At 40.3% G+C, this 26259-nt stretch overlaps 1 protein-coding gene across 1 annotated transcript; it reads left to right on the forward strand.

Moving 5' to 3' along the window:
* Positions 1-5995: 5995 nt before the first annotated feature.
* Positions 5996-12767, forward strand: LOC149284200 (endothelial lipase-like). Its single transcript, XM_089496994.1, has 10 exons — positions 5996-6089; positions 8141-8334; positions 9020-9199; positions 9343-9454; positions 9873-10097; positions 10282-10524; positions 10649-10769; positions 11556-11774; positions 11941-12045; positions 12749-12767. Exons 1-10 carry the CDS (start codon positions 5996-5998, stop codon positions 12765-12767), a joined length of 1512 nt encoding a protein of 503 aa, XP_089353120.1.
* Positions 12768-26259: the final 13492 nt, after the last annotated feature.

The following is a 26259-nucleotide window of genomic DNA, read 5'->3' on the forward strand; positions in this document are numbered from 1 at the left end:
AATTGCATTTGTATCATAGTATTCTGTTGTTCAGGGCAGTGTCATTTAAAATGATCTTATATACGATCAGTGGCGTATTCTTGCCAAGGCCGACTGGGCCTAGGGAGGCAGGTCCAGGGGGGCCATTCCCCTCTTAAGTATTCAGGCTTCTGTAGCTCCAATGCTCAATGAGCCGATGAAAAGGGAGCTAACTGGACCCAACCGGCCCATTAACACTGTGGCGGGCCATAGTTTCATTCTCGCGTTCTTAAAAATGGAGCACGTGGGTGTGATGTCATATCCGGACGCCCAGCAGTATGGACGGAGACACGATGGGAGTGCTTAAGCCTAGGACAGTACCGAAGATTACATAAGACGGAGGCAGTCACATTGCCCGTGATGGGGCACATCCACCGGATTCAATTTTATTAAGGCAATGGTGCTACCGTTATACATTTTTTTTCACCAAGATTACTATTACCCAGTAATTTTAATTTGTTGCAAAAAGGCATAGTTATATGAATGAAGATGATGATGATGATTTTTATTATTTTGTTTCAAATTGCTATTTCATCCCACAGCTAATTTGAATACTTGAATTTTAAAGCCAGACGTGGTCAGGATCAATGTGTTTCCTCCTGAGGTGAGTAAGGATTCTGCTCTGAAAATTAACCACTATGAAAAAAGCTAGGGATGCACCAATATATCGGCGGCAGACAAATTCAATAGCAATATATATATATATATATATATATATATATATATATATATATATATATAGATATATGATTGTTAACAGCAATTACACTCCTATCATGCCCAGGCAACAAGTACATGCTGGACCAAGGGCATGATAGGTGGGTGATTGCTGTTAACAATCATGTATATATATATTAATATTGTTATTGATTTTTTTGGTCCAATTTTGGTGTGTTAATTACTTTTAATAAAACCATGGTTATTTTTTTTTACAAAATTATATAAAAAGTGACTCAAAATCCATCAAATACAGTTTATTCCGTGTAATTCAGATGATGTGAGGGGGAAAATGTTTTTGTTTTAAACAAAATGGTGTTCATTTGATCAGAAAAACTGTCTCTTTCAGTGGAACCCAACCTGCATGAATAGTATTTCTATCGAACAGGAACTGTATTTACTGACTGTGGACACGTGTATGTGTATTTAGGCTGTGACGCATGGGGGCCGATCAAACTTCAAGCAATTACCGTAACTCTCAAGTAACAGAAGGTAAGATTGGTTGCAGATGTTTAACTCCTCAGCCTCATTACAAGCAACAGACAGGAACCTGGACAATATTATATATTCTTGGGTTTATTATATATTTTTATTATATCATATTTTAGCGCAGCTGAGTGATGTAACATTCTAGTAGCTTGATGTCCACAGAACCCCTGAGATTTTTACTTGTATTTAATGTAAGAACATTTAACTTAATATAAGGAAGATTTACTTTACTGAGAGGGTGGTTGATATGTGGAACAACCTCCCAGCAGAAGAAGCCTGAGGTCCAAAGAACCCCTGATATCTTTACTTTTATTTAATGTAAGGAAGTCTGACTTAATGTAAGGAAGATTAACTTTACTGAGAGGGTGGTGGATACGGGGAACAGCTTCCCAGCAAAAGAAGCTGGAGGTCTAGAGAACCCCTGATATCTTTACTCTTATTTAATGTAAGAAAGATTTACTTTACTGAGAGGGTGGTGGATACGTGGAACAGCCTCCTAGCAAAGGTAGCTTGAGGTCCACCAAACCCCTGATATTCCCCCCCCTTATCTTTGCACCTATTGTAAGTCGGTCTTTTGGTTGAGATTTTGTTTAAATATTTTATTAATAAGTTTAGTTTTAGAGTGATTTTAGTAGGATTTTATATCTTTGGCATTGCATTGGTTAACTATAGCCTTTCCTCCTTTTCTGCTAAAAATGCTAATAATAGATTATTTAAGCCTGTCTGACCCCAGCAAAAGTAACATCTTCTAATTAACTGGCAGCCATCCCAGAAGATGTGTGAGAGGAAGAAACGACTCAACGACAGCAGGCAAACAAACGGACCACCGAACCTTTACGAAATTTAACGGAAATTAACTAGTTTTGCCATTCAGTTGTTTTATCAGAGATTCATACAAATGCACAAAACTGGCAAAACTGATTAAAAATAAAATGCGTACGAATCCGAATGCACCAGTCTACAGAAAGGCACCAGCCCTCCGCTAGGAGCTATTTAGCTAAGTAGAACCTGGATGTGTTTTTGCACAAGTTTACAAATATAAAATTATCGCCCAATTTAGTGTATCACGGGTAATGGTTGGACAAAAAAGGCATCTTTTATTATCTTGAGGTAATGCAGTGGGAGCCAACATTCCTAAAACCTTTGAGATTGTGACGACCTTGGCTGCAAACCTGCTTGGATCTACTTCTTGAATTAAATGGGCCGGTTAGTCCTTGCCGTGACCCAACTGCAGAATAAATCAATTATACTAATAAGAGGCATCTCAGCTGTTGTCAACTACCACTCCCATCATACTCAGCCATGCATGTCTTTGCTTTTTAAAACAAACATAGGAAATTTATTGTAGCTTGACATAAACGGGTAAACTGAATTAATCTTTGCTTGTGCGCAATAGGGAGTAGCGAGGGATTGGAAGAGCGAGGTCACGCCATCAGCAATCACAACGCGCTGGGAATAAAGCCATGAGATAAAAAACGAATCCGGCCAACCCTCCAAACTGGCTGGATGAATACCAAACGGAATACGGAATCCTGGGCAAATAACTCAAAGTAACCTTATCTTAATGAAAGAAAGACGTTTGCCACATTTTAGATTGTTTTATTATCATTGTTATGTTCTAGTAGTCACAATTTAACCAAATGCATGCCATTGGGCAATTCACTAAGGCGGTGGACCTGTGTTCAGACTGGCTGTGTCCAAACTACTCTTGGCAGGTATTCTGCTCAACTTTACTGTTCTTAGAAGTGTCCGGTGTTCTTCTCTCGTTAATGTCCTTGTGGCATGCACAAATGTAGTTGGATTCTAGTGTACATACGTATATGAGGTCACAGTTTAAGAATAGCGGGTCAGAGGTTTAGATGTAATGTAAGGATGTGTTTATTTACTGTGATGGTGGTAGATAAATGGAACAGCCTTTCAGTAGAAGCGGCAGAGGGAATCTGATCACGCACGTGGCTCCTGAATTAAAGGACCGAATAAGGTTTGAGGGTTTTCACAGCAGGGAAAATGGGCAGCCTAAAGGCGCCAGATGGTTCTTATCCGCTGCCATCTTCTATGTCTCAAGGTTTGTAAATACTATAATGACGCCAATTAATGCAGATTTCTAATCTAAGCCCTTTTTCTTGAATGATCTGGCATTCACTCGAGTTGCGGGCACCCATCGCTTGGTTGAACATTGAACAGAAACCCAACACAGTTTTTACTATAAACAGTAACACAAAGGTGAAAAAAAAACAGAGGGCAAATGAGGAAACCGGCTACCCTCCTTCTGTGAAAGTGGCCTGATGTATGGCAGGGGGAGTTCCTCTCACGGTGGGGTTACTGGCGGTCAGATTTAGCTGAGTTTCCCATGCATTGCCTGCGCCCCCCCCCCCCCCAGATCAACTCAAAGCTTTATTACAGTCAACAGATTAACCCCCGTCCCACTCCCCCTAATTATTCCCTTCACAATCACATTTTTCCGTATACATAAGAAAAGGCAAATTGTTCGGCTCGGAGAAATTATTTCTTCTTGTGTGTTGGGTCTTTGTTATTCATTTACACAGCCGAGTACGGGATAAGTGTGAGCGTGCACTACAGAATGTCCCAGCACTGAATGTGTTAATGGACACCTGTCACAAAAAAAATGTCTATTGCACTAAAACATTCTATGTGGGGTTAACATTTTTTAAACTATTTAGTATTCTTGGAGATGAAAAAAAAACAAATACACACACATAAACCTGCCACACATGAAGCTCATTATGCAAAGGTGTAACATTTAATTTAAGGGTTAATATAATTATGTTTTTCCCTTATAAACATCCCAGGATTTGTATTCCCACCACTGCAGAGCTATTAAAAAAAAAAAACAAAAAAAAAAAACCCGCTAAATTATCTCTATACATTAGTAATAATCAATGGGATGAGGTGATGTAACCCATTAAGTTCCAGACAGTGATGGTTATGCGATAAAAGGCCTGTATTAATTAAAGTCCTATAAACTGACCAATTGAAGATTTCTTTTTCATGTTGCACTGTACTTTGGATGTGCTGATTAATAAAGGGTTAAAATGAGGATGCCTATGTGTAACAAATTAACAATTAATGGAACATTCCATGCAACTATTGCTATTTATTTTTAACATTTCACATCTTAGGATCAAGCAGAATGAACAAGAGCTGATATATATATATATAAAGATGTAGATTTAAGTGTGTGTATATATATATATATATATATACACACACACACACTTAAATCTACATATATATATATATATATATATAAAGATGTAGATTTAAGTGTGTGTATCTATATATATATATGTATATATATATACACACACACTTAAATCTACATCTCACAAACCTTTAATCAAACAAGGCAAAGGCTGGCATTCTCTATAAGTGCAGGATCGGACATTATACTGCTATTAGCTTGTACTATCCACGTGATCTCTCACATGTCCCATCTTTATATACCGATAAAGCATATTTAAATATTTGAACTTTTTTAGTTAGTTGTGTGTTCATCTTATTAAATTCCTTCCAAAAGTGATGCATCTCATGTATAAATATTAGTCGCGGTTTACGCACTCAAAAATCCCAACAAAAATAACAACCTCATGTAGCAAAGCCATCACATCTACAATATATTAGATCAGACCGGTTCAGCCCGCCAATCTGCCTGATTTTCCTGCTTAATCAGCGGTTGGTGTCGCCTTAGAAGCCGTATGTCTATCCCACGCATGTTTACATTCCCTTACTGTATTAGCCTCTACCACTTAGCTGGGAGGCTTCTCCATGTATCTACCACTATTTCAGCGAAGTAAAACTTCCTTACATTACACCTATCACACCCTCGTGACACAACTACACACACCTCTGTATATTGCTATATATGTGTAAACATCATTGACACAACCCCTTGTCCGCTCCCTCCCTATTTCCATTTTCTCTCTCCCGCTCTCAAGCACAGCAAGATTAAGCCTCATCACTTACACCTCTGCCATCAGATCCCTGACCCAAGCAAATTTTATGTTTAAGATAAATTTAGATCATGAAACATATGGAGCAACAATCACTGATCCCTGCTCTTTTAACCCTTGCATGCAGCCCCCCCCTCCCCATTAATTGATTGTGGAAGCTACATGGGCTAATGCTGATGTAAGGGAGGTATAAAGCTCTGCTGGAAGGGGCTATATAACATATTTTACTCCTGACACTCAGAGGTAATTAGATAGCCCAGCTGATGTCATTCTAAATTCTTTTTCAGGTCTCTGGTTTCTACCATCTGCTGCTAGTGGAAGATCTTGGCTTTAGGAGTAGTCTGGCTAGCTAGTGGAAAGATACATAGTTTCCAGTCACCAGACTGGGCTGCGTTGCTTGGCTGGGGCTGGATGCGCTCTGCTGCGATCGTCTTGTGAGGAAGGGTGTGTGTATTCTTCCATTGAGAATTTGAATACACATTGTATGGGCGTGTTGGAGGTGTGACCAATCAGGAGCCGATACCTTGCTTTTAGAATATCGGCTGATGCCTCACATGACCCAACCCTACGTTTTATTAAACCGCAGACCCACCTACCGGCCGCTATTCACTGGAACGTTGGGACAGCCGGCAACATTGTATCAACGCTGAACATTCCATGCCATTCACTGTCACAGGGCGAATCTAAGCTGAAAACCCATCCTAAAATAGGGAAAATCAAGAAATTATAAGGATTGGCTAGAACTGAACGCTAAAGTTTACCAGATTTATTATTTTTTTTTCTTCTGGAAAGTGCAAGAAATGAGCAGCTTTCTCTGGGCTCTATGTTTATTCTTTGGGATTGCTGGGACTCTGGGGCAGGGGTCCCTGCTGGCTGAAGAGGGGCTTTTGAAGGGTGAGTGTCTCTTTAATTTATTAATGTCTGGGGGTCTCTTTAGTTGGTTGGATGATGTGATTGCCTTCAGTGAGCTGAGAGAATTGAATGAATGGGACATGTGGATAGGGATTTCATTTCTGGCGTTTTTTTCTTCTTCTACTCTTCTCAAGATTCTGCCACTGGGTTATTTTTATAATCAACTATTATTATTAATCATTCTATTCGATTTTCAATTAAACTTTTAATTTTTCATTTTTCAACCTTTAAGGACTGAGTCCTCCTTTAAAGGGTGTCTCTCTTGTCTCTGTGTGTGTGTATATGTATGTATGTATATATATATATATATATATATATATATATATATATATATATATATAAAATATATTTTGGTTGTTATTGGTTTAACAAAAAATAAAATTACACACATGGATTTTATTGCTATATTAAATGATAAACTGGTATATTGTTAGTATTGCGATTGTATGTATTTTTTGGAGCAGAGTTTAAACCAGCAGACCCTGTATATCTATTATGTATATATTTTTTTGTATTTCCACTAATTGCAATGCAAAAGATTAACATGCAAAGTAATGACTGGGTATTTGTATCCACTCATTGATTCAACACCACAATCTGGCAAACGTTCCGCTGTACAATAGGATTTCCAGTGTATCATTTGTGTGTTTAGCAGCACAGAGCCATGCCTGCATAATGAGACATCTGCCCCAAGTTATTAATACTCCAATCAGGGCATCCACACACCCAGCAGGATCAGATGGGGCACTATCTGCACCTGTAGGGTCCGCTCAGCGTACCCAGTTCATGATAACCGAGCCTTACTATGTAAAGCCCCCTAATTAGCGTAGCCACATGGCTGCCACAGTGGGGTCTACAATACCAAACAATGTCACTAACACAACTGATAAAGTCTTTTCTTTGAATCATGAATACATGTTATTTGAAATGTCTGTTGGCTTTTTGCCATTGGTATAACACTTTATTTTGAGTTTATTGGACTCTGCCTGTTTATAGAATTTCCCGATGGCTTTTAAATCTGGGCTGACCACAAACACCCTTTTATACCACGGTATCAAGTGGATCATATTTATTGTTTTATGTATCACCATCATAGTCCAAAGCACTGTTCAGCCGATCTTAATATGTATAGCTTACAGGAAATAAGAGAGAGGGGATTACTTGGAAACCTTTAAATACTTTACTGAGATGGTGGTAGATAAGTGGAACAGCCTCTCAGTAGAAGTGGTAGCTAAAAATGCAGTGAGGAAATTTTATAGCATTCATGAGATAGACATATGGCTCCTGAATCTAAGATGAGACCAACGACTGATTAAGATCTGAGATACCACATTTCTCTTTTTTTTTTTTTTTTTTTTTTTTTTTTTTTTCTCTCTATGTTTGAATACTGCGAATGAATGGTGTAATTCATTTGGTTTAATATACAAAGAACCATTTTACCCTAAGTGGTATTAACAGTCTCTCCCCTTAACTAGACTGCATGGGTAACTGATTGCAGGTATTGCTGCTGTAACAAGAATTCTCCTCTTGGGTGCAGTATTACTGGCTTGTTTCAGTGTAACTTGCTGTGAGATTGGAGCTATAGGCTCTCCTGGTCTCTGGTTGTGTAAAATACATATTAATGGTTTCCAGTAACAATGCAGCGGGACTGGGTTGGTCTTGTTATGGAAATAATATACCAACAATCATTTCCCGCTTCTGCCCTGATTAGGGAAATGAGTAAGATTATGAATGAACATTGGATGTGAATGGTAAACTTTGAAAAGTCTGTTCAACTTCTGATACATTGATACATAGATGTGAACATAATCCATCGCATAGAAAATTAATTATTCTGATATAAAGCTCTGATCAGCCAAAGCTCGCTGAGGGTGTTGGGAGTGGAGGTTAAGTCTCTGTCTGAATCCCCCTCTCCCCATTAGCAAATCATGCAAGGTCTGTCATACAATAAACCAATCCACTTTTGACCCAAACATACAGTGCTGAGCTGGGTGACTACTGTTTGTGACCCCGTGTTCTCTCCCTGCCTGCAGATGACACCATCGCCAATCTGCTGAAGGATGAAGATGACGTTTTGCAGCCAAATAAACTTCATGTCCGCTTCAATGCTCACTTCTCTTCTAACCCCGATGAGGGTTGTTATTTGTATCCAGGGCAGGATGACTGTTTGCTGAATTGTAACTACAACACAAGTTCAAAGACCTTCATCGTCATCCATGGATGGACTGTAAGTATTCAAAGACGTCCAATCTATTTTAATACAACCCAGATATAGGGTAAAAGTAAATAGAATGCTTTTGTTTTCTTCACTTAACGTTCTGCTTTGTCCATGTATTCTTGGTACACCTTGGTCACAATGAATAAACAGGGGAAACTTTCACCGATCATTCTGCAATTATACTTTTGTGTTGGACCTTGGTATTCCAAAAAAAAACCCCTAAAAACTTGGCTTTTTGTCTTTCCGCCTTCCTGACTTGCGTATGAGATTGATGGAGGGAGATTTAATGGGGCAGACAGACAATCTGACGGGGCAAGACACAGATCTAGGACCAGATGGTGTTGGCCATGCTTGGATGGTCAGATCTCTCCTTCTGTAGGACTTGAGTTGGTCTACAAATGAATGTGATGGAAGCCTTATTCCAACTGCTGGGTGGCTGTAGCTGTCCAGTTGTTAATCAAATCACTGCTAGCTATTAAAGAATTAGAGCAGAAAGTCCTGTATTGTCTCTCTTCTGCATCACTATAAGGGTCCAGACCATCTGAAAATAGCATTGGTCCTTTTGGTGTCCTTAGAAGAGAAGACCTTTTTGGATAGTATACACACCAATACATCTTTAACATTGTAGGATAAAAGTCAGATCTTCAATCTCATTCATATTTTTTACGGTGGCATCCCTCTTCTCTCCCTGTAGATGAGCGGGTTGTTCGAGAGCTGGCTACACAAACTGGTGTTCGCGCTCCAGGAAAGAGAGCAAGACGCCAACATCATTGTAGTGGATTGGATTTTTCTTGCGCATCAACTGTACCCCGATGCTGTGAATAACACGAAGGCGGTTGGACAGGACATCGCGATCCTGATGAACTGGCTACAGGTGAGACAAACCACAAACTGCAACGCATAAGGTTTCTAACTCGTTATAGTGCTTAGGATCCCTCCCAATATTTATATAAAAAATAGAAATGAAATAATTTGCATAGAGGTTTTGGACTGAATGGTCGGAATTTATCTCTACAGGAAAAGGCGAACCTATCCCTCGAAAATGTTCATCTCATCGGCTACAGTCTCGGCGCTCATGTTGCAGGCTTTGCTGGGAATTATGTCAATGGCAAAATTGGACGGATTACAGGTTGGTTGTAAATGCTCATCTAAAAAATAATATAATAATAATAATAATAATAAAAACTAAGATTTAACTAAAACTCAACTTAACTGAAAGCTTCTAGCAGATGGGACTTTTCTGATTATTTCTTCTAGAAGTATATGATCCTCCTAAAACAGTTCTCAATACCTTACAGACTGTATCTGCACTAACCTTCTGCCTAGTTTTTTCTAAAAGAACTTGCTGCTTAAGGTTATGCCAAAGACCCCCTAGGGCAGGAAACTATTAAAACTGATCTAGAACATTAGAGTGATCTAGAACATAGACGTTGATACTGAGGAGCTCAGAACAGAAAGAAACGCTGCATCATAATTCCAATTGGTATCTGTTATCCCTGTCTTGTATGAATAACCATAAAAAGCCTATTCCTTCTTGCGTTTAATAGGGCTGGATCCAGCAGGGCCCATGTTTGAAGGAGTGGAACCACACAAACGTCTGTCACCGGATGATGCTGATTTTGTTGATGTCCTCCATACTTACACTAGAGAAGCTTTAGGGGTCAGCATTGGGATCCAGATGCCGATTGGCCATATGGACATATATCCCAACGGAGGAGACTTTCAACCGGGATGCGGCTTAAGTGATGTCATTGGGGCAATCGCCTATGGAAGTAAGTAGTGTGTGTGTGTATAATCTGCTACATGAATACACTATATGTTATATCTGTTTTATCCTATTGCTGTTAGAACAACCATATCCTTGCCACGCTTTAATAGTGACTGAGGGTAAAAAAAGTTTACAGGGAGCCCCCACCTAATATTTTGCTAATTATTTATATTCCGCTATTCTCTCAGGTATCGGAGAAGCCGTTAAATGTGAACACGAAAGATCTGTGCATCTGTTTGTGGATTCTCTCATTAATAAAGACAAGGAGAGCTTTGCTTTCCAGTGCACAGATCCCACGCGCTTCAAAAAAGGCATCTGTCTGAGCTGTCGCAAGAACCGGTGCAACGCCATCGGCTACAACGCAAAGAGAATGCGGACCAAAAAGAACATCAAAATGTACTTGAAAACAAGAGCGCAGATGCCATACAAAGGTTAGCTTGATGGAGAACTGGCCTCGGTCTTACTTGGCCTTTTGCCTTTCATTTCATAGAATTTCTTGTCGCCGTAGACACAATATCTTGGATTGACTCAAAATTCCACTTTTTTCCTCCCCAGTTTTCCATTATCAATTGAAAATGCACATTTTCAAGTATAAAGAAGATGAGGAAAATGAGCCAACGTTTTCAGTCACCCTTATTGGAACAAACAATGATTCCGTCCCGCTTCCTCTGACAGTGTGAGTATCTGCCGGATGGTGTGTAGCATTGTCGCAATGGTTTAAATTGTCCTGTGATGTAGATGCCTTGCCCCATAATTCCAGAGAAGGAAAAGTGACGAGGTTAAAATGTGTCGTTTATTAACTAGAGCCGACATTTGTAACGTCCCTGGGTTTACGATTCCTTTTGAAGGACCAAGCCTTATGAGCTCCTGCAAGAAGAGCTCAGTAGGCTCTGTATATTCCATAGGTAAACCAGTGTGATTTATTTAATTTTCTCATACACCCAACTATCCATTATGCGCGGCCAACTGAACTCGGCTCTTCCAGGGGAAGCTTGCTGGAGATGGCCCTTCACAATGTATAATAAGGCTCGTAAGTTGGAGAAGAAACTTTCCTGCTTCGACGACTTGCCATGTAACCCGAAAGTTTCTGGCTAAATCCTCTTATTTATTTATTTATTTATTTTTTATTATTTTTTTTTTCTAGCTTATATAGGTATAAATAGGGCAAGTGTATCAAGAGCTAGAAATACAATTTTCAGTTAGCCTTATGAATGATATATAAGAGAAGTAGTTTAAGAAGTCATCTTTTTGGGTGCCTCTTTTTAAGGCTGGCATTGAGTTTTCTTACAGTGGTTCCTGTATGTGTAGCGTAACCACCATACGAAATTGCTTTCCAAGAAAGTCGTTCGTTTTCCATGCGATCCGGCCGTTGATCACGTGTCAGTGTTTATGGAATGGTACATTTTTCCACCTGACTCAACACAAGTTTATAACGAAATATTTTTATTTTTTTTTTTTGTAGACCTGAGCAGATCGGATACAACTTTACAAACACGTTCCTGGTCTACACAGAGAATGAGATTGGTGATCTCCTGAAAATTAAACTGAAATGGGAAGGATCCAAGCAGACGTGGTATTCATTCTGGAGCTCCTTACAGACCTACTGGTCCAAGACTCCAACCCTCGAACAGGAACTGCATGTTAGACGTATACGAGTCAAGTCTGGAGAGACCCAGCAGAAGTAAGTAAACTCAAGTTGTCTCAACTGGACAAGATGCTCCTAATTCATTCTTATGGTTCTAGAAGGTCCATTTATACATTAGGTTTGCTGTGGATTATTATTTTATTTTTTTTCTTAATAAGAAAGTAATCATGTTTTAATATGATTTTCCTTTGTCTTTTTAAAGGTTTACGTTCTGTCTTGAAGAATTTAACGAGAGTCTTATAACGCCTGGCAGCGAGCTGGTGTTCTCCAAGTGCAAAGACGGCTGGGAGGTAAAGAAACACAAAAGGTAAGACTGCAAATGCAAAATGTTGCAGGTATAGGAAGAAAAGTAATAACCTGTTTAATAATTGCACCTATTTTGTGAGGTTTGTGGGAATCTTACACCAGCTAGTACGAGGCATCTTATCAGAGATCCACCAGCTGATGTAGGGAAGCCTACAGTAGACCAAACTATTCAGCAATTCAATCCCACGTTACCCGCTAGAGTTTTTCACTCTTTATGGGTCCCTCCTTAAATATATACCATGATTAGAAAGACTCTGGTCTACCAAAATAAGAGCGGCCAGACTTTGGACCACCATAGAAATGAGGTACAGATCTCATTCCCAATCCAGTTGCCTCATTAGTCGCATTGGACTGATGACTCAATCACAACTAGGACTCTAATGTTCAGTTTCCACACTCAGCCAGCCACACGGGCAGCCCACAACCGAAATGCGAGGCCAACTTCTGGGGTTGTTTGCTCCCTTCTGCAACAATATTTGCCTTGCGTTTCAGTTTTCCAACTTTTTGGTATGCTAAAAATGTAAGTTTTTGGTTGAATGGTTGAATATCCTGCTAGCCATACACCTTCGGGAATTAGACACCTGAAGCTTTGGGTCTGTGAGGTTCTATGTTGTAAAAGTTGAATGTGTTTTTTTTTTTTTATTATTATTTTTTTAACAATACAAGATCAGTCCTCATTCTCTTTATATTTTCTTTCCCAACAGGGTAAATTTGGTCTCTTAGAGAACTCTCCTGCTGCTTTAACTAAACAAATGGAAGAATGTTACGACCAAACGCCTTTGAGCAGAACGCTGTTCTGCTTCCAACGCACTGAAGATTGAGCTGCTTTTTTATTATTATTATTATTGTTATTGTTTATTATTATTAGAATGCTTCCGTGGACCTTGATTTTTCATAGTTTGGCGTCTCTTGGAGTGTTACAAGAAATTGGACAACTGAGTGACCTTTTTTCCTTATAGCAGGTTATCTTTTCTCCTCAAAGAAACCCTACGTTGTTTACATATTTACTACTACAACCCTTTCCTAGCATGTTGCTAGAACTAAAACATGTCTCAAACTGGTCCAATCACCGAGAAAAGGCAGCTCGGGTGATTCGGATGTCTAACTTCAGGAGGCGCTCGAGAAACCAATTATATTTGGTCCTGCAGAGATGTCCCAAACTCAAAAAGATTATAACTGTCCCAATGAGGTTTTCTGTTGACTTCTGTAAATTTTTTTTGTAATTTCAATGTTCTTCGCCAGTGTTCCGTCCAACTGACTCCTGCAGTATTTGTGAATTTTTATAAAACCTCTTAAGGTAACCGAGAGGGTGCTTTGTTTCCAAGTGTGCCAACGTTTCTCTTTTAATTTATTGACTTTTTTTCTGCATTTTTATTCAGAACTATTTTTCAGTAATTTTGAAGGTCAGCACAAGAAGGGTTTTGCTGTTTTTTAACCAGAATACAGTCAACTCTTTTAATGCGGAATATAGTTTCAGAGAACCATAATGAGCACATAGGTCCTGTCCGAGGCCAAAGCTTTTGGAATGATATTCTAAGGGGAATTGAAGGAAATGCTCTCTGCACTGATCTCCTTAAGTACTTGGCCGTAGGAAAGGTAAAACCAATGCCTGCCCTGATCGGCGACATAAATTATAGGTTTATAGCAAAATCTGCATGGCTGAATTCATCAAGCTTGCGTTATTTGTTCAAATGATGTTAATGACTTCATTCCCCAATCATCCAATCACGGTCTTTGTATTTCATTGAATTGTTCCTGTCCCCCCCCCCCCCCCCCGTTCTAGTTTTGGATTTAGAACTTGGTTAAGAAGGTGCTGCAGTAATTACCGTGGTTAGTCTTTTAAAGCAAAATATTAAGCAGAATTTTGTTAGAGGGTCTTTCAGTTACACTTTAATGTCACCGGAATGACTGCGGGGATTAAACTTGCCTTTAAGATCTGACCTGTTCCGACAGAGGTGGGTTATCTTTTATGTCTAACACGTTGACATTGCAGCAGCATTTTCTCCTTGATTTTCCTCCCGTTTTTAACGCGCCATACTTTAAGTACAAAAAGGACATTCGTCTGTAGAAGATTAAACTATTCCACAATTAGTTTAGAACTGTATCTCCTCTCTAGAGAATACCGCAGAGCTTTCTGACTCGCTAAAATATTGTCAGACTGTGATTCTGGTGGAAGGGATGTTATCTCAATTAATAGAAGGGAAGAGATTATATTAATCAATCTCCCTTCTGTATATAGTTTCTTATATTGAACTGCAGGTAAAAGTTGCTGTAGAACCCGTGATTTCCACGCCAGAAGCTCATTCAGACTGCAGGATGTGTTTTTACTCTTCCTAGGTTAACTTGCCTGCATATTTTTGGAAGTGAATTTTTGTCCTTGTTACTTTGTAAAATATATATATATATCTATGGCTTTATATGTATATAAAGACTTTTGTATGCTGTGTTTTGTTATTTATTCTGTAAATATGTAAACAAAAGAAAAGTCAACATTGTCTGCATTTGTCATTAACACAGCTGGGTAGGCACAACTAGGGCATCTTGAAATTATTTGTTTAATAAAAATATCTGGTTATTGTATTGTGGTTTTTTTATTGTTTTTTTTTTATCATTTTATCAACAAAGATGTCTTTTGCAGAGGTATGCAATGGTTTGAGATTTGCCTTTTCCCCTCATTTGATCCTCCGGTGAGGTTTTTAAGAAGGGAATGTTAACCAATTACACACAAACAGAGAGACACCAGACACTTTATGTGGGAGCTGCTCTTTCGCTGGCCCACAATGCCTCACCCTAGGGTATTTGCCATAATAGCTTTACAGGGGAACTACTTGGCTATAAATTATCTCACGCACTAGAGGCTCTTGTACAATCTGCTGAAACAAAGGCAGGGAGCGTATAGAATGCTGGTTATAACTTAGGAAGCCCGAATTCCAACGTGAAACCCCTCTGTGTCCCACTGCACAATGCGCCTGTTACAAGAGGCATCTTCTGATCTTCCCAACCAGCTCAGGGCAGCCTCCATAGACTGTTAGGACGCGGCGAATCCCTTCTCTTGTACGCCGCTCCTTTTATTGTACCTGGGATGCTGACAGCGGAGGGTGATAAATACATTAATGTGCTTAATAGGCACAACCACATGCATTCATACAGAGATATCCCACACACGTACAGAATGACTTCTAAAAACACACCAACCCGCCTTGGCACCCGCAATATCTGTCTATTGGGCCCTCAACCATGGATTGCAGAATAGGCAAGAGCAAGGTTATCACCCCGCTTTAACTAAATATGACTAAACTAAATAAGCCGTGGCTGATGTACCGGGCATTGCCCCAGCGAACTACATGGCTAGTCTGGGCCGGAATAACACCTCCACACAACACGTCTCCAACAGGAAGCCGCCACCTGGACTCATGCGAGGACTCGGGTTAACGAGCCTCACGCGGCTCTTGGGAGGCCGATATAGAATGGAGTATATTCTGTCTGTACACTGAACCTGGGCAAACATCCAGTTACTAATGATTTATGTCTACATCCTAAAGCTGGGCCGTGGGCATATGCCCCGTTATGGCACAATTCTGTGGGTTCAGTAGCCCCTTTTTCCGTATTCGGGGACATTAGACATTTCTCTATTTATCTACTTACTCCATTCTCCCCATTATACAGCACATTGCTAAAATCAGGGAAGCAATGGGTAAGCAGAACATAGTTTCTTCTTACCAAAGGTCATGGTGGTTTACTCATACAGCCAAGGGACCAATGATGTCTCCAATGCGTGTACATCTACGATGTATAAAGGCTGGTAATTTGGTTATTGTTTCTGACTCTGATACATAATTTAGCCATGGATGTCCCTTTAAAAAATAGTAACCAACGCAATATAAAAGTGAGAAACTCACTTGATGGAAAAATAATTCCATTAAAAACAGAATATAAAGCCAGCTGGCTCTCAGATCAAACGATGTTTGGTAATAAATTATGGGAAGGTTAACTTTGACCAGGTGGCTGCTTGTACGCACAAAATAAGGCAAACACATTTAGAGAGCATTTAGAGAGCGTAGAGAGACAATGAAAAACATAAAATGTGGAATCTAAAGAGCGAGACATCTGCAAATGCCCGGTATATGAGTAACATGCAAAAAAAAGGATTGAAAAAAAGTATTTTGACAGAAAAATATTATATTACGTTATATATTAAATGCTGAAGGTACAATTTTTAGCTCTCTGCAAAGTTATGGCTTATTTGCTGGAAAGTAATTATTTGCTCCCTTGTCGTCGTCATGTGCTGCAAAGCCATGAGTTATGACATCATATCCTGTTCCTTTCAGACAGGGCTGAGCCTAGGCGGGTGTCAGCAGGGAGCAAAGGAGATAGAGGGGCACCAAGTGGTCTCTGAATTTTTTTTTCACAAATGAACTGCTCATTCTTGAAAACGTTTTTAGTGTCCACTCCGTGCCCCTCTCTCCTCTCTGGTGTCCGCTGCCTAGGCGCTTGGCGCCCCGTGCACCCACCCCGGCCCTGATTCCAGATGTGCAGAACAGTGCAAATCGTATATATATTTGTTAGAAAGGTCGCCAGTCATCTGGCAACCGTCTGACTGAGTCGCCTTAAGCAAAGACCCAGGAGCAGGGGCTTTGCTTGGGTCACTAAAAGGGCTGAAGCCCCAAGTGTTTCATAGGGAAGCCATGAATGTTGTATGCTCCAGGTACGAGCAGTTAAGTGAGGCTGTGGTATGTTTTACATGGTTCTGAAATTCTACCGACAAATGTATTCCCTCACAAGAAAGTGTCATTTACTTTCCACATTCCTGCAGCTCCCAGTAACCTGTCGAGTATTTAAGAACGATAAACATCAGACAAGAGAACTAAGAGTCCTTTAAAGGGACAGTTTAGTGCACCTGACAGCCTTATAAAAGAAGAACGCATATTAAAGTACGCTAGCCTTAAATTTAAAGGGATCACACAGTCATCGTAGGCATTAAAGTGCAAATAACAGCTAGTGTCCCTTTAAAAATGCAAAACATGCACGTTCCATTAGTAAATGATTGAAAGAAGAAGTAACTTTTAAAAGGAACAGTCGCTATAATTATATATATATATATATATATATATATATATATATATATATATATATATATATATATATATATGTGCCTTTAATACACATTATCAGAGTATCTCTTTGTGAAACGCTCCTCAGGACTGCTTAGCTCCGTCCAGTCTAGTTTGATGGAAAATTACAGCATTTCATAACATTAAATTGACAAGTATGTTTTTTTTTTACATTCGTGAACCATAAAATGTTTTATTCATTATGATTCCTCTTGTGTGGCCATCATCAGTGCCAAGCTGTTCAAAAATTGCCCTGGGCTCCAGGGATAGATATTGTTTTAAAGCTAGTAATGCCCCTGGAAGTGGTTGAAGCAATTCTCCCAAATCCTAAAAAAATCCTTGTTTCCACATTTGTGTTTCTGCCGACATATCTGTTACCAGTGTTGTGATGACTTATACATCACATGACCGTTGTGACGTCATGAAAGATGGCAGGAAGCGTCACATGATGCCGTGGTAGATTAGTATTAAAATATCTTGGGATAGTGGCTTCAATATTTGAAATTATATTTGCAAATTTTGCCCTAATTCCTTGGCGTAAGGATGAATGATGGCACTGTTATGAATTCACCCTTTGCAGTGCATGTCTATGCAAATCCATGTAATGCTCAATGATATCCATGGAAACTTCCACCATCATTCATGGAAATTACGCGCAAATTACTCATACGATATCTCTTCACATGTCAGGTTTTAAATCCTTTAATATCCAAGAGTTCCAGCTAAACTTTGTAAGACAGAACCTTGGAAAGGCTTTCCAGAGACACAGAAATGAAAGGATGAAGAAGAACATTTTCAAGTTGGAACATGCTCCAGTCTCCCAAAAATATCTTAAAGGAGCAGAAAAAACATTAAAACCCAGAGTTAAGGCAGACAACTAAGTTCTCTAAGATAACCCTCATATCTGAAAACGCAACCAGTTCAACAGGCAAGTGTTCTGTCCCTCCAGCCTCCCTCGGTTCATGGAATTCTTTTTATAACATGAGCATGACTGGTGATCTAGAGGATTATATTCGGGACAGATGAGATGCATGAGTTGGGTGTCCAGGGAGGTCTACATTGCTGGATCTCCTTTGGAATTTTATGCTGTGACATAATTATGACATTAGCTTCTTAATCTCTAGAAGAACTGGATAATGACTCTCCATGAGTCTAGAGGTTTTATAATGACTTTAAGGACTCCATTTTGCATATTAACATTCCTCTAACACACATGATTGGTTGCTGATACACCCATTTATTTTAATAGGAGTGCTTTATTATATGTGCATGAGGGGTACATAACAGCACTGGACTGGCGATGGTGGGGCAGTCCTGGCACGGCTGAGGACATAAGTGTGGCCGACAGCTGGATATGCGCGGCGGCCTACAGATTATTGGACATTTGCCCAGTGTGCCAGATCCGGGCCTGACGCTCAATGTATCAGAACATCTGTATCCAAGAAAGGTGTTCTCTTTGGTGCCTTGTAGTCATTTTTCTCTTTCTGATTCCCGCTTTATCTCATGGATTGGTATACACCAGATATCAGAACTCCACTTGTTACATGGTTCCTGATGTCGAGCGGTGAATGGAGCTTCTGTTACCCGGAATTTCCTGTGATCTTTGTCCTCTGTCACACAACACAAAAGCCTCTTAATATCACCAAACACCCAGCCTTGTGATACAGACTATGCCAAGAATGTGAAGGAGAACAAGAGTTCCAAATCTCTCATTAAAAACCTTGTGACCGCTGATATGAGGGTAAAGTAAAGGAACAGTCAGGCCGATTCGTTGTTATTGTTTCAATAAGGTATGGAAGCTCCCTACCCGATAGGAGCTGTGGTAAAGTATGACGTTTAAGAGTACGTTGAACACAATCCGACACCACCACAGGCACCGCTGAGTTCATTGTCTGGAGTCATCAAAGACCTGCCGAGTCTTTGCCGATCGGCTAAATCTGCAACGAAGATAGGGAATAGAGATTCAGACAGTCTGTTTTCGTTGTAATCGTCTCAAAAGTTTAACCAATATGGAGACAAGATGTTTTGTGTTAGAAACATAGAAAAATTTGATTTTCACAACAGATAAGACCCGTTCGGCCCCACCTAGTCTGCCCTTTTTGTAAAGACTCAGATCGCCCCCAATCATTTCTTGGTTTTGCCTTTTTATAGCTAAAGTTACTATGGTTTTTTTTAACTACCCGTGTGATGCTTTTGTCGGTTTTTTTGCCAAAAGAAACTGCTGAAGTCTTGTGTTTATTTAATGTATTTATTTGCAGGTTTGGATGTAAGTGCTGGTAGTTCGATCGTCTTTTTGTTTAACATGGCTACATTTCTGGGAGATTTTTTGTTCCGGTTACACTTATTTTTCATACAATGTATTTTCTTAAAAGATGTGGTCTTTCACTTGATATACATCACATTGTCATGAACGGGGTCTATACAGATGACTGTAAGGACCCAGGGCGCCCAATGATGGAATTTCAGGAGTCACCGCGAAAGAGCAGAGACACAGGACCAGACGCAGCGTAACCACACTCCCCCGAGTGCGGCTACATACCAGGATGATGATATAGCAGCCGGAGGTATCCAGTACAGATAACAGGATAGAGAGATATCTTGCAGCTTTAGACTGCAGACTGAGACAAACATAAGGGGGGGGGGGGCACAACTTATAAAGGAAACAGAAGCTGAAGCTAAGAGCAGAACTGGAATCAAAGAATCAGAAGTCCAGGATAGAGCATAAGGAAATCCAGGAATGGATTGTAGTGAGACAGGGGAAACCAGAGATATGCAGCTCCGTGGCCTGGATGGGGCGTGAGACACACATAGAACCAAGTAATGTGGTAGGATGACATCCATTTTATTTCCTTAATTTTCTTTCTTCCTGTCTTATCTTCCTTCCTTTCTCTCTGCCTCTCTCCCTCCCTTGTCTTTGCCTTTCTTTCTTTCCCTCTGTTCCTTCTTATCTTCCTTCCTCCACTTTCCTTTCCCTCCCGTTCCTTTCCCTTTCATTCCAATCATTTCTTCCTCCCTCCCTCCACATTTCTTTCCATTCCTTTCTTTCTGTTTCTTTCTCTGTTTTTCCTTCCTCCCTATCTCACTTCCTTCACTTTCCTTTTCCTTCCTTCCCTTCCCTTCCATTTCCTTTCCTTTCATTCTTAAGCATTTACATATATAGACAGGGGATTACTTTTCCTCTGGTCCTTTCTATCTTTCTTTGCTTCCTTCCTCCTTCACCCCTTTCACTTTCCCTTCCTTTTCCCTTTCTCTTTCGTTGAGCATTTACCCATATATAAAAGGGGAGTACTATATTTTTGTTTATGTAATCCTGTCTATATATCACTTATAGACAATTCTATAGCCTTTACAGCCCTTCACATTCTGGTCTTCCAGGAAAAAACGTTTTATATTTCACAAGCTTTCTGCCCCCATCACTGTATTTAAAAACCAATACTTTATAAATACATATTCTGTATGTCACTGGTTATTTGTTGCCAGAGATCCTGCTAAGGGAGTGAAATGTTCTGCAGTTCAATTGACAGACTTAAAGACCCCACACCGTACCATACATCATCTACCGAGGTCACCCTGTCATATTGACCAAGAAGGCGATGGATGTTATTTGCCTTGAGGTTATATAACAGTATAAGTACGGTAAGTTGTGCTTATCTGTTGTTGACAATAGGGAATGCGAGGAAAGCTCTTAAAATAGTTTTCAATCACATTTTTAGCTGGGGGATTTTGAGCAAAGACTGCTTTTTAAAACCCTTTAATTTTGGAAAGTGAGTCCCTATATTTTCCCTTTAGCAGCACCCATCCCTTTAATATACTCGAGCATAGATTAACGGAATGTTAATTAAATGGGACATAGTTCTGTGAAGCAATTCTGCATAAATATGTAAATTCTGGGATGTTTCATCCGTACCCAAAGTAAGCTGATTAGTGGGTAAGTATGCCTTTAGACAGGGCAGGATGAACTAACTGTATGAAACCAGTTTATGGAAAGAAACAGGAGGATCAGCCAATGGCATGTTTGTTTGCGGGACATCAGCATATCAGATAGCATAAATGCAATTGGCTGCTGTTATTACCACTGATTGCAAGAGTAGAAGTGCTACTGAGCATGTGCAAGAAGTGTACATAGGAATGCTTCCTGTTTGAATAGAGGCAGCTGGGGGAGGAGTTAAACCGAACTAAAACTCTCATTTTCTAACTCCAATAACTAAGCAGCACAGTCTCTGATTTCCATGCAATAAAATGCATTGGAATTCATGCAATATAAACTATAACATTTAACATGAAAATGGGGCTGGTGTGGACCTCTAATTTTATTTGGATAATGATTAAAAGGATTAGCCTCAAATTGTTGTTGTCGTTGTTGTAAAATCTTCCTGGTCTTGGAGAAACAGAAGATCTGCTGCGCCGGATGGACTTCAGAAAATGAGTTTGAATTGGGGTAAAATATACAAATCCGGGTTCAGTTACCTTTAAGACATAAATAAGTATCATGCCTCTCCGTCAACATATTTCCTTTGTACAGTAAATCCTTCGCCAACGTCCATTAACATCGAAAAATAGATCTTGGCTCAGTGGCAAACATGTTCTCAGAACACTGTCCCAACGGAAACTCAGGAGGTGTCAGATCTGCAGGAACGCTGGTATGGGGCTAGAGAGATCATCATGTCCCAGCTAACGAGAATGCAATAGCTTCAGTATCCATGAATTACAAAAATATTGGAAATGTCCACATTCCATACAGAAGTAGGTCTCCCCCAAGGCATGGCACATAATGAAGTAGGGCATTATTTCTTCTAGTTTACCACTACATACCCAGTAGCTGAAGATTACCTATAAATACGGTCATTGTTTACCCACAGTATGGGACTAGATTGTGTCACCTGCCTGGTACAGGGGGCAATAGACATCATCCCTCAGGCATGTCTAGGGTTTATTAGTGGCACAGGTGCATTTATTAAACCTGGACCAAAGCACGATAGTGACAGACTGTTTCAGTGAGGATCATAAGACAGAACATTCTACCTGTACAAACCAGTACAAGAGCAGATCCAACAGGCCCAGAGGAGCAGCTTGACAGATAAGATCACAAAGGTCTTCTGCTTGAGGTGGTTTCACCTGGAACAAGCTTGAGCTAAGGACACAGAGGGCTCCCTAGCCCATTCTGCATAGGTAGACATCAATATATATATATATACCCATACTTTAGACCTTAAATTATGGCTTCCCAATGATCAATGATTATCCCCTTCATGATTGTTGCCACGGAAGGGTTTGAAACACTGTACAGATGTAACAAGTCCCAAGTTTAAATCCATGCTTTAGATAAAACTCAAGGCAGTTGCATAATTAGGCGTAGGCTGTGTTAGCATAAGTCTGTAATGGTAATTGGAGACAGTCCTAGACAAAAAAAAAAAGGCACACAACGTAGTTACATAATCACACAAAATATCTCAAGTGTTTCAAGACATCTGTTGAATCCTATGAGCAGCACAGCATAGAATAGCGTAGACATTCATTCATCAAGACTGGCTACATGAAGTTGAGGACAGTTGGCACAGACCTTGTGGCCAAGGTTGTGGTGGCATTCCATACACGATGTGATCTCTTCTTTTTCTAAACTTCCCTCCCGTACTTTGTTAAATCCCTTTATGTATTTAAATGTTTCTCTCCCACCCACCCCCCTCTTCTCTCCCCCAAGATGGACATATTTTTCGGTCTTTCCTGATCATTTTTATTCTGCAAATCGTTCCCCATTTTAGTCATCCTCCTCTGACCTCTCTCCAATGTTTCACTATCCCCCTTGAGATGGGGTCTCAAGAACGGCCCCCAATACTCAACCAGTACTTCACATGAACTACTTTTTATTATTTCGGGAAGCCACCAACATATAAGCAGAATTAAGTGAACATTTATTATTAAATGGTACTTGTGGGGGTTTCACACCATAATCCCCTATTCTCTAGGACCCCCAACCGTTGATGTGTTCAGCGGAATACATAATGGTGGAAACTTTCAGTTTGGAGAAATGCCCTCTAACTTTCTCTGTGAATGGCACATGGCTTTTCTCAGTAGTGTCTCGCGCCCCGTGCTGGTATTGCCTGCAGGTATTCCGGGTGCCGTTATCACATGTCACGCTGCGGTTGTACTATATGTAATGTACACAAAGTTGCTGGGTAACCGATTGTTTAATCACATAGAAAGCCGTGTTGTGAATCCGTCGCCTGACCTTGTCCATAGAAATACGGCGTTTCATATCGAACGTCATCGCATTTTATTTTTTTTAATCAAAATTTTCCGTAATGGTATTTACATATTTAAATAAGCAGTTTTTACATAAAAAGAACATCTAGTGAGAGCAGTCATCTTAATTTCCTGTTCTCTGGATCCGCACGATTATTCCTCCCCATTAAATTAGCTCTCCCCTATTGTTAAGCTGATTGTTGTTGATTGGTCCGGGTAGCCTTTTAAGAGTCAGGGAAAAGAGACAGCTTTAGGGCAGAAAATGATTATGCCACATTTTGCAACAAATCTCCTTTGGCGTAAAGAAAGTCCCAAGCGTTTAAACTAAATTTCTCCAAAACAACTGGACTGATTGTGAAAAAAGCATATTTTTGATAAATAAATGCAATTGCAGATGCTGTGAAGGGGATGATTTCCTTTTAAGGAACTAAAAACTATATAGAAACATTCATAAAATGTATATAAAAATATAGCAGACACGGGAATGTTAAGGACAGCAGCCACGAAATAGTAAAACAATGGATTACGTGGATGATGGTTTATTTTATTGGAATTAAACCTGTTTAACAGGGTTACAGTAGAGGATCTAGGTGGGGACCGCTTAAGACCACTTAGTGATCCTTGGTCCAAACACGCATTTAAGCTTTTCTATGTGCGACAGATGAGTGGCGTCACTAGGGTTGGTGTCACCCAGTGTGCTGTCTCGTGGTGTCACCGCCATGGACCTCCTCCAGACCAAAGCAATTTGTTATGAGGTTACGCAACGTAGAAAAGACGCATTATTCAAAAATAATCTGAAACATCTCATGAATACAGCAGGTTCGTTAAAATTGGATTGGGATCTCCAGAACACATTTTTCTCATTTATCTGTAAGACGTTAAAATGTCGAGGTTTTTTTTACCAACAATGGTTTACCTCCGATCATCAAAGCAGTAGAACCGTGCAAGGTTTGTGTGAATATCCCCCAGAGCCCGGCTGGGCTGAACAGGTGGAGGCAGACCGCAGCTTGCGGGCAGATGAAGCTGCCATACCCTGCATTCCCCTGTCTATTATTTGCTCTACACACCGTACATTGTGTCGTTACATTGTGCCGTTCCATCTCTTACAGCCTGTTGTGTAACAAACTCACGTGTACATACTTTCGGAATCTTTTTATATACTCTGCTGTATAGTTCATACAGTGTACTCACCAACCGGCTTCTTAAAAGGACACTCCAGCCATATATGCATCATCAGAGGTCCCAGGGAAGTCTGTGAGTCTCCCACCTCCCCGACGCATGCAAGAATATTCCTGATGCGCTGCTGATCGCTGTAAAATCATTGACCTGAAGTCACTTGAACTCTTATTATCTGCTCCATTAACCAGGACTCCCGGAGCGCTTCCGCAAAAGGAAGCACTCCAAGAAGCCAGAATAATGCAGTCAGATTCGTGGAGCGAGGTGCAGAAACGCTTCTCTTTCTCCGCGAATATGTCCACCCTTTTGAGGAAGCCCTCTGGGAGGCCTGGTTAACAGAGCTGATAAAACTCAAGAAGCAGAAAAAGAAAGAAGACAGAAGAAAGAAGACAGAAGGCCTAGGAAAGGAGCAAAGTCGCTGAGAATGAGACAAGGCTGCAGAAGCGGCCGGCGGAGCAGGTAGGGGTCATTGAGAGACAGCATGTGAGAGCGCATGAGTTACAGTAAGTGAAAAAAAGCAATGAAACGCAAATTCTGAGCTCTCTGCTTTGTTTTTGTTTCTTCCATTGAGGTTCCTCCTCGTTTCCAGACATTCCAACGAATTAACGAAATTGGCAAATCTTGAAAGTGAAATTGAAAGTCTTTCCGGCCTCTGGGGGGGGGGGTCTGCCCAACATCGTCCCACAGAAGCGGCAGATCAGGTGCTGTAGTATACGAACATAAAGATGTAGCGGGCGCCCGCTGGACTTAAAGTGCCGCGTGACCATCGCCACTCCAGCCCTGCGCCCCAATACCAAAGTCTTTTGGAAAGCAGGAACTGGCCCGGCACGTCCTGTTATAGGTTTAACAAGCACTCTTTACTTAGTATTTTTATTTATATCAGAATCAGCCACTTGTTACTACTTTGGAGATATTTTGTAAGGGACTATTTTACCCCAAGGAAGCCGAGATCGGTGGCAGCCTGCGGCAGAGTCTGCATTATGTAAATATTTGCATGTCTGAAGTCCGCCCCCAGTCTCAAAAAGCCTGCCTGAACCAATCATCTACTTAACAACAGAGGGGGGTAACTTAATGGGGAGGAATAACAATCACAACAATCAGCAGGAAGGAAAGATGACTTCTCCAGCGGTATACACAAGGTTTCTCATGCATATCGCATTTGTTGCTTATTTATTTAAGCACGTTAAGCATTTTAAGCACATGCATACAGCGCGGGAGGGGGGGGGACACCGGCCTCCTGCGTACGGCGTTAAATCACTTTATAAATAGCAGAGGCATGTGGTCATGCAACGACTTACAGTTCCCCTTGTGATGTGTTTGTGTCCTTTTCCTTCCCAGTAACATTGTATGATCCGGTGTTCTATTACACGTACAAATTAACATGTTAAGTGGGTTGTTTTTTATTTTGCGATGCCCTTGACTTTTCCATCCTTGGCCAGACCTTCTCTAGTACTTGCTGAAATATTGTTCGGTGCCTTTTGTCATCATATCAATCACGATGGCTTAGACCAGGGGTGTCCAAGTTTTTTCTGCAGTGGGCCACTTCATCAGAATTGTATCCATGCGAGGGCCCCACTCATTTTTCACTGTGAGAAAATATGGCCTTTAATAAAATATGCAGATTAAAATAAAGTAAATGACACAAAACCTTTACTTTTCCTCTCACTGATTTCTGGGATTTCTGGGCC

This window comes from Sceloporus occidentalis, unplaced genomic scaffold (assembly GCF_023333645.1).
Source record: "Sceloporus occidentalis isolate IW3139 unplaced genomic scaffold, rSceOcc1.0.p SCAF_97, whole genome shotgun sequence".
Lineage (NCBI taxonomy): Eukaryota > Metazoa > Chordata > Lepidosauria > Squamata > Phrynosomatidae > Sceloporus > Sceloporus occidentalis.